The sequence below is a fragment of the Panthera leo genome, chromosome A1, assembly GCF_018350215.1.
Source record: "Panthera leo isolate Ple1 chromosome A1, P.leo_Ple1_pat1.1, whole genome shotgun sequence".
NCBI lineage: Eukaryota > Metazoa > Chordata > Mammalia > Carnivora > Felidae > Panthera > Panthera leo.
The window spans coordinates 151,168,852-151,182,182 of NC_056679.1; the positions used below are offsets into that span (position 1 = coordinate 151,168,852).

A 13,331-nucleotide genomic window follows, 5' to 3' on the forward strand; every position below is an offset into this window, starting at 1 on the left:
AAAGATGAAATGGCCGCCTGCATCCCCTCCAGTTGACAAGCCCTTTATTAGGTGTATCCATCAACCGTCCTGCTAGTTACTTCATGAACAAGAGCACTGGATTCACCAGTTTCACTTCCGACATCAGTGCTGCCCAAGAGAACTTTTCTAGGGTGATGGGTATTTCTCTAGTGGTCCCACCAATACGGAATTCACGAGTCACATGTGGCTATCAAGTACTTGCTTGTGGCTAGTGAGACTAAGAGCTCATTTCAATTTTATTTTATTTAACTTAAATTTAAATAGTCACGTAGAGCTAGTGGCTACCTTACTGATTAATGCACATCAATATCATTTCATTCTGAAATCTGCTTCTACTATCCAAAGAGAATTTACATGACAGAAGTGATTGAGTTTGTAATTGTTAGGCTATAGGCACTAAATATATCACTTATTTATAAATGTGTACAGTAACTTTGAAAGGAGTTTGGTGTTTGGAACCACTGAGAGTGCAGTTGATTTTTTACTAGTAGCTCATTTTCAGGGTAACTCTGACCTTAGTTTTTCGTCTCTGAAACAGTTTTCTCAAGGTCATAGAGATGGTATTTGTTTATGATTAAGGAGTCATTTGCATGTAATTTTGAAAAATAAATTATTTAATTCAGAAATTCTAGAATAAGAGATACTACCATTAATTCATGTATTAGTTTATTTTGTAACCATGCTTTCTTAGATGTGAGGAAAAAACCCCAAATACCAGCTGTACAGTTTACTGTTTACAGTGTTTCTTATCTTAAAACAGTAGCTCTAAATAGTTATCGAGTTTATTTACTAAAACATAAAGATAAGAGATTTAATTGATATGAAGAGGCTTTGAGAATCTAATTAACCTCCCAGCTAGTCATTAACTTTATGACCTTTAGAAATAATTGACAGGAAATTTTTTTCCCCTTATTCAGAAACTTCCATTGGGTGGCTGAATTTCAGGGTAACAGAGAATACGCTAAATGCCATTGAGACATGACTGGATAATATGCAAAGTAGCTATTAGTAAAATGAGATATATTTCCAGTAATATAATCTACCCACCCAATCTGTTGTACACATACGCAGCACTTGCCTAATTCCAGTCCTTTTAGTGATCAAGTCTGGAGTCTTCTCCCAGAATGTCCTATGGATTATTTGACCAGGAAGATAAAGGAGGAAAGCACAGAGCTTCCACTTCTCTGTGCACCCTGGCACACGTGCCTACTCAATCACATCACACGTGCCTGCAGAGTCCGCTTTCAGGCTCAGAATCTTCCTCAACACGTGCTACAGGCAGCCACTGCCAACTGACAGGCACTCACAAGGGCAGAGACCAGGTCAGGAGATGCAGTGTTCACCACAGACAGGGTCACTCACCTTACTGAGTAGTCACAGGCCTTTTACATCATGCTTCTGGAAACCTAACACACTTGCTTTCAAGAGTTAGTTTTACCAAATATTACTTTTAAAAAATCTATTTTATGGTATGATTCTAGACCTCAGTTAAGCTATAAAGAATAAGTGTTTAAAAATATACTTCTGGGGTGCCTGGATGGCTCAGTTGGCTAAGCATCTGACACTTGACTTCAGCTCAGGTCATGATTTCATGGTCATGAGACCAAGCCCCGCATCAGGCTCTGCACTGAGCTTGGAGCCTGCTTGGGATTCTCTCTCTCTCTCTCTCTCTCTCTCTCTCTCTCAATAAACAAATAAATAAATAAACATTTTTAAAAAATGTACTTTCATACTCCATGCTGGGGAAAACAGATGTTTGGAAAGGGAAGTCTGAGTCTTTGCTACTCAAAGTTCAGTCCACAAACTAGCAGCATCAGCAGCACCTGGGAACTGGTCGGAAACGTAGTCTTGGGCTCTGCCCCATACCAGTGAGTCCCAATCAGCCTCTCAGCAAGAGCCCCAGTGACTCAGACTGGACTAGAATCTGAAACCTGGTTCAATTGCCCAAAGAGAATTCACAGGACAGAAATGATGAAGTTTGAGACCCACTGATCCCTCTTGTCACATCCTGGCCAAAGTACCAACAGGTTGCTTCTCTCTTCCCTAGGAAATCAACATATATTGGTTTTTTACTTTCCACCATTACTACAGGTAATATTTCTATGTGGTCTGCTGTGCCTATTTGTTTCTTACACAGCAACAACTTTATTCATCTCAGTTCACTTGAAAGATTCTCACCTTTATTATTATTAGAACATATCTGACTTCAACAAAGAAAACTTGACAAGGTTTAATTTTATTTATACTATAATGATAAGTTCTTTTAATTTATGCATGTATATACACATAAGCATACATGCATAAATATATGTGTGTGTGTGTGTGTATATATATATATATATATATATATATATATATATGTAATATTTATTGAATGTCTACAATGTCCCATTCATTGAGATGGCAGTTGGAGTTAGAGCTGTAGATAAAACATCATTATGTCTTTCAGGGAAGGGAAACAGATTTATAATAACTTTTTAAAAATTCAGTGAGGTAAGTGAAATAATAAATATCACTTGATTAAAAGATTTATCATCTTTTATTCTACTCTAGGCAGGACTCTGGAATTGTTCCTAAAACTTCACTTTTGAATATTCCACAGTGCTATTCAGTAACCATTCCTGAGGATGTAAAGATGTTCTACTCTTTGGTATCTAATTTGATACTTTAAAGCCAGATACTTTAAAGCCAAACAGGGGCGCCTGGGTGGCTCAGTCGGTTGAGTGTCCAACTTTGGCTCAGGTCACGATCTCACAGTTCGTGAGTTCGAGCCCCGCGTTGGGCTCTGGGCTGATGGCTCAGAGCCTGGAGCCTGCTTCCGATTCTGTGTCTCCCTCTCTCTCTGCCCCTCCCCCGTTCATGCTCTGTCTCTCTCTGTCCCAAAAATAAATAAACGTTAAAAAAAAAATTTGTTTAAAGCCAAACAATACTACTTTTACTGAGGTGTTATCAACGGCTATCAAATGGTTCAAATATGCTGTCCAACACCAAGTTCCATATGCCATGAAATCTGTAAATATCATTAAAAAGTGACTATAATGATCCAGGCTAAATATTTTCCCCCTTTCCCTTTCATATACTGGGGAGAAAAAACAAAAAATGAAGACTGGTTTCTACTAGGTCAAGAACGATCATGCAAAATGATGATGATAAAGTGGTGGTAATTAATAATGACAAAATGGTTACATCAGTGAGAAAAAGGCTGTATTTTGAAACCTCTTGTCTTTTCTACTATTATTAAATAATTTTCTGTCGACTCTGTGTTAGTACTACTGCCTATAAGCCATTAGAGCTGTGTAGTAACAGGTGAGAGGAAATTCCATTTTATTGCCTTGTGCATATAACTTTAGTGCTCTAACATGCACTTTATTTGCTCAACAATGATCTGTTCAATAAATGAGATGTGAAGCATCTTTTCATGTTTACAAAATACATGTAAATTAAGCAAGAGCATTATTTTTAAAAAAGAAACGAATCTTCAAATTTGATATGTAAAAATCCACTGTGGTAGTTATGACAAATATGAATACATTTTTAGGCCCATTTCTTCTTTTAGACTTTGGGGAATAAATATAAGTGTGATTTATAGGGACTAGTAGAAGTCTTTTAAAGATACGTAAGCAAAAATGAACATTAAAATTAAGCAGAAATTTACTAAACCTTTTTTTCGCAAAATCATTTTTCCCCCTTTTCCTTGGAAGCCTCAACACTGAAAGTTTAAATCTGTCTGGAATATACTAATTCTTTCTTCATTTTTCAGTATTATCTATTGAAAAGCAATTATATACTTGGTTTAACAGAGGACTGGGCAGAGTTACTGAGCTAATCACAGTAAGAACTATTTTAATTATATTTTATAGTAACCTAAGAAGAATTTTTAATGTACTTCAAGAATATTATTTTTCTGAGCTCCTTCATAAAGAAAAACCCTGCTTTTCTGAAGAAATGAAATTACTAATTATAAAGTTAAATACTGGCTCGTGTTGCTTCAAGTAATTTTAAAATAGTAACAAGAAATATCTACCCCCTTTCCGTTCACAAGCTTTGCACTTAAAAAAAAAAAAAAAAAAACAACAAAAAAACCCCAGCACACATTGCCTAGCTCTCTGTCAGTCTGGACAACTTGCAAGTGCTTTCTGACTAGGTAGTAAGTTTACTGATCGACTCTGTGGTTATTGGTTTAGGGGTAAAATATGTTTTTAGTTTTAGGCTGAATGTTTAGTTCTCAATTGGTGTCTCTCATAGTGAACATTTATGCTCTGGATTCTAAAATCCACGGTTCCATGGTTCTTTACTTTTGAAATGCACTCCTCAGATTTTATATTGAAAAACTAATCTTGGTGTGAATTTGAGAACACAGTTAGATTAAATGCCTCCTTTTCACATTTCAACCTAGACCAGCGCTGTTGCATGGAATTTTCCGTGATGATCACTGCATTTTACATCTTCCGTGTCCCATTCAGCAGTCACTAGTTGCATGTGGCTACTGAGCCCTTGAAATGTGGCTAGTGCCAATGGGGAAGCGAACTGGACATCTCACCTAATTTTAATTCATTTAAATGTGAATAGTCATGGGGGGCCGAGGGGACTCAGTTGGTTAAGTGTCTGACTCCTAATTTCAGCTCAGGTCATGATCTCACAGTTCATGAGATTGAGCCCCATGTCAGGCTCTGTGCTGACAGCATGGAGCCTGCTTGGGATTCTCTCTCTCTTTATTCCTCTGCCCTTTCCCTGCTCATGTGTTCTCTCTCAAAAAAAAAAAAAAAAATTAAAAAATGTGAATAGTCATATGTGGCCAGTGGTTACTGTATTAACACAGATTTGGATTATTTTAGTTTCTTGATTGTGCTTTGAGAAAATTAACCAAATTTTAACGAACTGTTTCATTAGAGCTATAAAAACATTTTTTATACTTTAAGTGAGTAACATTATGCTGCATGATAATCACTGGTATATATCCTGTTATAATTGTTTCCCCCTGTTTATTTATTCTACAAATATATTCTGAGGGCCAAATATTCTGTAGGTAAACAACAGAGATAGGATAGTTCTGGTAAACAACATATGCATAGTCCCTTCCTTCCAGGAGTTTAAAACCCAGTGTGCAACAGGTAATTGGATAACATGGTGCTTTGATGGAGAAAATACAATTCTAACTCTAATACAGAAAAAACACAAGGATGGCTTTCCAAAAGTATAAATTGGGACCTGACCTGAATGAAGGATAAATAAAGGCCAAGAAAAGGCCTAGTAAGGAGTGTTAAAGACAAAACAAATCAGGTTTGGAAAAGCTGAGGAATATAAACATGTTTTGGTGGCTCGAATACTAGATGGCAGCGGTGGGGGAGGGAAACAGCAAAGGGGATTGGCTGGAGAGGAACATATAAACAGGGCCAGATCATGTATAGCCTTGTGAGCAATCTTAAAAACCAATAGTCCTTGAGGGCCTGGTTTATGTTTGTATCTCTGGGCATTCCAAAGCACATACAAAAATTCAACCAATCTTTATTCAGTGAATGCATGAAAAAATAAAAATACAACAAATGACCAAACAAATAAGAGAATGTGCTTTTATTCTTATGAAAAGTACCTATGATGTATATTAAGGAATATACTTGTTATGATGAGCACTGGGTGTTATATGTGAGTCACTAAATTCTATTCCTGAAACTAATACTACACTATACGTTAACTAACTGGAATGTTAATTAACTAATTAAATTCATTTATGTATTTATTTTTTTACTAACTGGAATTTAAATAAAGACTTGAAACAAACAAAAAGAAGCCTATGGAAAGAGCCACATGCTACCTCATTGCAAAAAATTAAAAAAAATAATAAAAAGGAAAAAGTACACCTGTATAATAGATACCTACAGGTATGCATAAAAATAACTTCATATATCTATATTTTATAATAAAAATTGGAACCTATTTAATTAGACATCATGAAAGCTCAGGTAAAATAAACATATTTTCATATTTTATGTCTATTCCCGAATTTGATCATACAGTTTGTAAAAAGTCCATTTCTACCATTTGCTGCATTTGTTTTTCAACAAAAATTACACTCATGAAGTTCTACCATACTATGTAAAGGTGGTTAGTTTATTGATAACCTCCAGGAGCACTGCGAAACAATAAAGTTTATAACCTATTAACATCTTTCCAGTCCTAATTCAGCCCTTAATTACTACTGCTAAAGGAAACATTTTTGTGAAACAACTGTTCTTAGAAGTCTTTAAATCCAAACAAGATTCAGATAACAGAAAATAAAATTTTATGTAAATATTATCTCTAACTTTACTCTCTCTTTCTCTCTCTTACGCACGCGCACACACACACACACGCGTGCACACACACACACACACACACACACACACACTATCTTGCCCATTTGTACATCTAAAAAACAAACCAGTAATGCTCCACTGAGTCAGTTGTGAATCAAATGTTTCTTCTGCGGGAGTTAGGTCCACCTTTTTGATTTCCTAGGGAGCAGCAGAGGACGCCATGTTCCATTCCCCTTCCACACTTAGTCACTTGATTATTGTCCCAGACTGGATGAGCAGCTCAAGAGAATCACTGAATCACTGAAGGGTGACACATTCCCTTCTGGCCAGGTGCTAAGTGACACTCTCATATGGGTTTTGTGGTTAGAAAACATGTGTTGGATACGGAGGTAACCTGTCTGGGACTTCTGTCACTCCAAAGGCCACCTGAAATGGTCTGGTGATCACTGACCTGTTTGAATGAGTTTTGTTAAACTGTTTAGCTTATGTTTTCCTTTCAGTAGCTTGTATTACGTTAATGAGGTTATTATTCCCCTGCCCTCCAACTGTTCCCACACTGATTTTTCTATATGTTCTACATCCTTAACAAGAATGCCTGTCTTCTGCTGTTTCAGAATCCCTTGTACAGTGCTGACTGTAAGCTGACATGTGCTAAATTATTGCTAACAGAAAGACAGCCTGTAAGCATGTCCTGTGGGACTTGAATTCTTCAGGTCATCTTGAAGTGCTCAACACCACATCTTCTTCCAGGAATAGAGCCCAACATCAACTGGGAGGGGAGGAAAGCAGCTAAGAGAACCAGAAGTGGAGGAGCTAAGACAGTTGGAAGAGATGAAACGGACAGTTCTTTAATATCATCAGAATCCCTGCTGAATTTCAATGACCTCATAAACTACTATTTTGAGTAAATGTCCAGTATACTTGTCACATAGTTAAATAAAACGCACTTTCTTCAAAGGAAGCACTTTTAATACAGTAACTGGTTTTGTTGTTTTAAACCAATGGATTAAAAATTTAACACATTTACTAAATCTGGCATATTTATATATTGTATCTAAACAGATATTCAAGCTGCATTATAATATAACAATTAAAAAAACCTATCTCAGTCTGTCTATTAAGTCTTTGTAAGTCTTTGTGCCATTGTAACTGTAGGGCTAATTATCAAGCAAAGACATGATAATTACACAGAGCTTTTTTGCTAAAAGAAGGAATCTTTTACAGCACCCACGCACTGCACAATTTCCTATGACCCGGTAACACTACTCTGGTATGGCCTCAAATTTATATTTTGGTCTAAATGCTGGGAATCATATTATTTCTCTCTCAGTGCCAATCTTTTTTTCTTGTGAGTAAACCGTTTTTGGAGGGTTAAGGGAGAGAGGTAATAGTCCAAATGGGAAATATAAAACTAATGACCCTTCATGAAACATATTATGCTCCTCATTAAACTTACTCAGTTAAATGTATTCCATTAAATTAAAATAAATAGGATTTAAAATTTTACCCAGAAGTAGTAAACTACCTTAACTCCCAACTTTGTGTTAGATTCATTCTTAGAATGGATTCCTCAAGTCCCTGATGTATCCCAGGTTCTTAACTTCCAACACAATTTATGTCTTAGTGCTGCAGAGGTTTTCAAACTTAGTGTGTATTAAGAATTACTTGTGAAACCAGTTATAAATGCAGCTCTCCATCCAGATTCCTTCTTCTCCACCAAGTATTTCAAGCATAGTGATTTCAATGAGCTACACTTTCAAAAATATTCTATCTGGGGGTAATGTAAATTTTATCAAGCTTAGGGATCCCACTTTACTTCTTCTTCCATTATCTGTTATTACTAAACTGGAAAAGCCAAATAGGTGAAGAATGTGTGATTCAGGTAGTTGAGCAGGACTGACTTATATTCTCTTCATTCAAAGAATCAAGCCTTCCCTAGTTTTGGTCTAGGAGCCCCAGAATGCCTTTTCGAGAGATTCAGAGCTTTAATTTACTGATATTAAATGCAAGATAATGGAGCTGCTGCTTCACTCTCTTTTAAAAGTATTGCTTTCTTTTTTAAGTTTATTTATTTTTGAGGTGGGGGGGGGAGGAGTAGAGGGGGAGGGAGAGTGAGAATCCCAAGCAGGCTCTGTGCCATCAGCATGGAGCCCAATATGGGGCTACAGCTCCTGAACTGTGAGATCATGACCTGAGCCAAAATCAAGAGTCGAATGCTTAATGGACTGAGCCACCCATGTGCCCCTAAAAGTATTGCTTTTAAAAGAACTGTGCTACAAAGGACTTTGAAATTCAATGCCTTCATTTTTAAGATGAGAAAACTTTAGAGAAATAGCTAACTTGTCACATAGCAAGATTGTGCATGACAAGCATTCAAATGCAAGCCCTCTGACTTCCAACCCAGTGCACTTCTCATGGCCTTTAACGATCTCTGGCTCATGCGGCGCCTGGGTGGCTCAGTCAGTTAGGCATCTGACTTCTGCTCAGATCATGATTTTGCAGTTCACGAGTTCAAGTTCCGTGACAGGTTCTGTGCTGATAGCTCAGTCTGGAGCCTGCTTCAGAGTCCGTGTCTCCCTCTCTCTCTATTGTCCTAGACTCTCTCCCCTTCTCGTGCTGTGTCTCTCTATCTTTCTCAAAAATAAGTAAACATTAAAAAAAAGTCTGGCTCAGATACCCATCTGTCCAAGAATATGAAAGTCTCGAGAATGTGAAGTTCTCAGTCACCATCAAATCGTCCTGACTAATGCTCTCAGAAGATGAATTTTTTAGATTTTTAAACTCCCTTAAGAAAGCAAATTTTAAAAGTCAACAAAATTTTCAACTACTTTACTATATTTCTACTGCATTTCACAGCATGTTAAGGACTGGAGCAGTTTAGATCTCGACAAATTCCAACTCAACTCTGTGTTACCCTGAAATATCTGTTGTGATGGTTTTGGTAATGAGATGAGTCTTGAGTATAGAGTTGTTTTGTGTTTGGGACTTATGTTAAGTGTGTGTGAACACACATGCACACACACATACAAAGCACCTATGAGATTTGACAGTCAACTAGTTCTGTTCATATTAATGTTTGTTTATGTATTTTCACAGTTACATGTACACATGGATAAAATACTATCTGAAATAACAGTAGGTAAGTTTTATAAATAACCTTAAATTTCAGAATCAAGGCAAGCACACAATTAAAATCATGTCAATGAGAAACCAAAGTGATGTTCAGTAAAGCAAATGTGCAAGTATTTTAAACATATACCACATGAAGTCTACTTATTCACTTTTGCTTCTCTGAAATTATTTGCTTAACCTATTAGGCAAAACATTAAAAAAATTGATGAGCTCAATACTTTTAAAAAACTCCCAATAAAGGCAAAGAAACAAGAATCAGTTTCAGGAACTATAACAGGTAAAGAGAAGATGGAAGTGAGAGGTTGATTAATTTGGTCAAGATTAGTGCTAGATTTTTTTTTTATAATATAAAACGGTCCAAGTAATGGCAAGAATAACTTGTCCTCTGGCAAACTGACTCTGAATACATACTTTTGTAACACTTATTAATTTTCTCTTAATTCTGGAAAAGCAATCACAGTCTAAGAAACCATGGGGAGACAGGTGAGGAAAACAGACAGATGGGGACAGTCTTCATTATACGTCCTTTTTGGTTTAGTATTCAGTGCTTTTGAAGGGTACTCTAAGGCGATTTAAATAGGATTCAAGCAAGAAGTGTTTAAAACTGTATGGCAATGCTACTTATGCTAATGAATCAAAAACATAAACAACATTTTTGAGTTTTAATGTGATGCTTATTTACTTTTGGCACAATAAAACGTTTTAAATCTGACTTTGATAAAACACCATGCTAACATTTAGAAATTCATTTCATCAGATTTCTGATTCCCTGTACATGAACAATGCTACACTAAATCATATAATTGGGGGAAAACATTTCTAGCATAATAACTGTCTTTACTTTTGCAGTAAGAATGCATTAGGAAGAATGAATTAGAAAGAAGAGACAAAGTTAAAAACTGAAGTGTAAGGCTGGGGTGAGATCACTTTTTTCTTTTGACTGTGTTGTAAAACTAGTCTATATCTGAAAGAAATTATCAAAAGTATTCTAAAGCCCTCTGTTGGCCACAGTTCCCAAGTCTGGGACAGGACAATTTCTTTGTCCCCACACGGCCGTGGGCAATGATGACTTATGGAGGATGAGGTCAATACACTGACACTGGTGCCTGATTTCTAGAAGGGAGCAGGTTTACATTGTCCCTATCACCTGTCATTCTAACTTCCGTTTTGTGGGGATAGAAAGGGTGGGGTAATGTTGGGATGATAACCACGGGGACATCTGTGGAGATACAAACAACTTAGGAAAAGGAAGGGGTGTGCGAGCGAGGTTCAAGGACCACGCGGCTCCGCCATTATTATTGGTTCGTCAACCACGCATGCGCTCTCACCTCCACGATGTCAGAGTTTGTCCGGCTCTCGTGCGGCTCGTTGTACTCCGTGTACTTGAGCAGCACCTTGTCCATGTCGGTGCTGGCATACTGGAACAGCTTGTTGGTGCTGTTGAAGATGATCAGCGCGATCTCACAGTCACAGAGCACGCTCAGCTCGTACGCCTTCTTCATCAACCCAAATTTCCTCTTTGTAAATGTCACCTGGAAAATAGAAAGCAGGCAGGAAATTTTTTTTTTTTTTTTGGGAAAAGAAAACACATAGGTTTTTTTTTTTTGTTTCTTTTCTTTCTTTTTCTTTTTTTTTTTAACAGTCTTCTTTTCCTTTGTGAAACAAAGTGTGTCATTGTCAGAGCCCTTGGGCACTAACACATTTGGAAAGAAAGCAAATAAATCTAAAACTAATTTCTGCTTAGAATTTGAAAAGTGTGATTTCTAGCTTGTTGCTGAATGTGAAACTGTAAATGCCAGATTTAATGTAGGGGATTTTAATGAAAGTGACCAGAGAACTATTCATGTTTTTTGGAGCAATTTAAGATTTAAGAAAATTAATTTCAGCATGGTTAACATCATTCCCAATTATAAGTCTGGAGGTTATTTTTGACCACTTAAAGACTGAACATAGCATTTTAGATGTGTGTTGAGAAAGTCTTTGTGTGTGTGTGTGTTCAAAAATTCTTAAAATTGTTTAGTTTCTTGCCATTTAATTGAAAACATTCAAAGGGATAGGACTATACTTTCAGACAGTATTGTATTCTGTTTTCTAGAACTACAGCAGAAAGTTGGGAAGTATGTTAGCCATAATACTGTTAGGGGTCTGTTTTCAATCTTTTGTGTATCTTTCTTCCTCTCTCAGGCCAGAAACTGTATTGTTATCTTTGCCTTTTTCTTCTTTTAATCTAATCTATTACCAAGTCCCACAATTCCTTCCCTTGAAATGTTTCTCAGGTTCACACTTTCTTGTCTATTTCCCAGGCGGCTCTATCATTCCTGTCCTTATCGGTTTCCTGTCCTAGATGATCTCCCTGTCTGAAATCATTCCCTCCTCAATTCATCCCCAGTCTTCAAAACCCCACTCTTTACACTGCCTTTCTCTCCTGATGTGCCCTCTGCAACAGCTCCCTTTCTCTGACTTCGAATTATTTCCTACCTGGCAGGGCTACCAAACGTAAATAAAAATTTCAGTATTCCCAATTTCATTCCTCTCTTGATTACACTCCAGTCCGCCCACCAAAAACCATGGACATTCTTCACTGTAAGACTTTATATGGTCCAGCATTTCCCAGCAAGTCTTCTGTGGAGTATCATTTCTACAAAATACCCCATAAGATACCCCATAAGACAAAACGTTTAGCAGCCCAATGCATTTGGGAAATGAAGCACACTGAAAAATTAAAGGCTGAAAATGTCTTTTAAACTATTTAATCTGCTGCCCAAACCTATTGCTGACAGAATGTTTGTTTCTCTGCTTATTTATTTATTTATTTATTTACAGGGGCACTTATTATCATTTTTTAAAGCTAGGTTTTTGAGGCATATGCTCCAGGAAATGCTGACTAAATCAACTTAGCTTATTTTTATTTATTTTTCTTGTATGCATTGATGTATGTATGCATTTATGTATGCTCCATGCTTAGCGTGGAGCCCAACATAGTGCTGGAACTCATGGCCCTGAGATCAAGGCCTGAGCTAAGATGGAGATTCAAACAATGAATTGACTCACCCAGGTGTACCTAATTCAGCTGATTTTTAAAGGGACTATTTAAGTTTTTTTCTTGCTTTCTAATCCAACCCATCTTGCAGAGGCCAGCTCAGTTCTATCTAATACCTATTTGTGCGTACTTCCCAAATTTAGATTCCCAATCCTCTTTTTTTTTTTCCATCTGCAAACACCCAGTGGATCTCCTCCAGTCCTATGTCTATCTGAACGTCACAGTAATCTCTCAAACCTCCAAAGCTTAAGCCCATTATCTTCATCCTCGAATCTGCTCCCCGTTTTGGACTGGCCATCTCACAATAAACTCAATCACCCAAACTAGAGACCTCAGAGTGAACTTTGAATCCTGCTCCATCCCACACACCTAAATAAATGTGTTGACAGGAACTGTGGGTGAGCAGACAGAAGACCTGACCTCCTGGTCTCCTCAGTCCTCCACACTTTGTTAATACTGTTTTACCTATTACCCTTTATATTTTCCTTAATAGCATTTATCACATTTTATAATTTGTTTATTTTTGTGTGTGATCATTTATTTAATGTCTGTCTCCTTCTCTACAGTGCATGTTCCACAAGGCCATATGCCATTTGTATTTGTTCACTGTTGAATGCCCAGTGCTTGGAACAGCAGACACGTATGGGCTCATGGTAAAAATCTACAGTATAAAACTCAAACAAGGAAAACTTTATGTGAAGTTTTTAGAAATATCAAATTGATGGATGCTATCTAAAATTATGTGATAGCTTTTCCCATGAAATATTTTTGGCAACTCATAAGCAGAATTTAAAAAAAAATCTATACTTAATGATTATATTGTTTTTATCACATTTGCATTAAAG

General features: G+C 36.8%; 1 protein-coding gene across 19 annotated transcripts in view; it reads right to left on the minus strand.

Moving 5' to 3' along the window:
- Positions 1-13,331, minus strand: part of MEF2C (myocyte enhancer factor 2C) — a 154,582-nt gene that overhangs the window by 61,376 nt on the left and 79,875 nt on the right. For all 19 annotated transcript variants that reach the window (XM_042943095.1, XM_042943092.1, XM_042943089.1 and 16 more), the window contains one exon: positions 10,775-10,978. In XM_042943095.1, the coding sequence (XP_042799029.1) occupies positions 10,775-10,978 (204 nt within the window). The remainder of the gene's footprint in view (positions 1-10,774; positions 10,979-13,331) is intronic.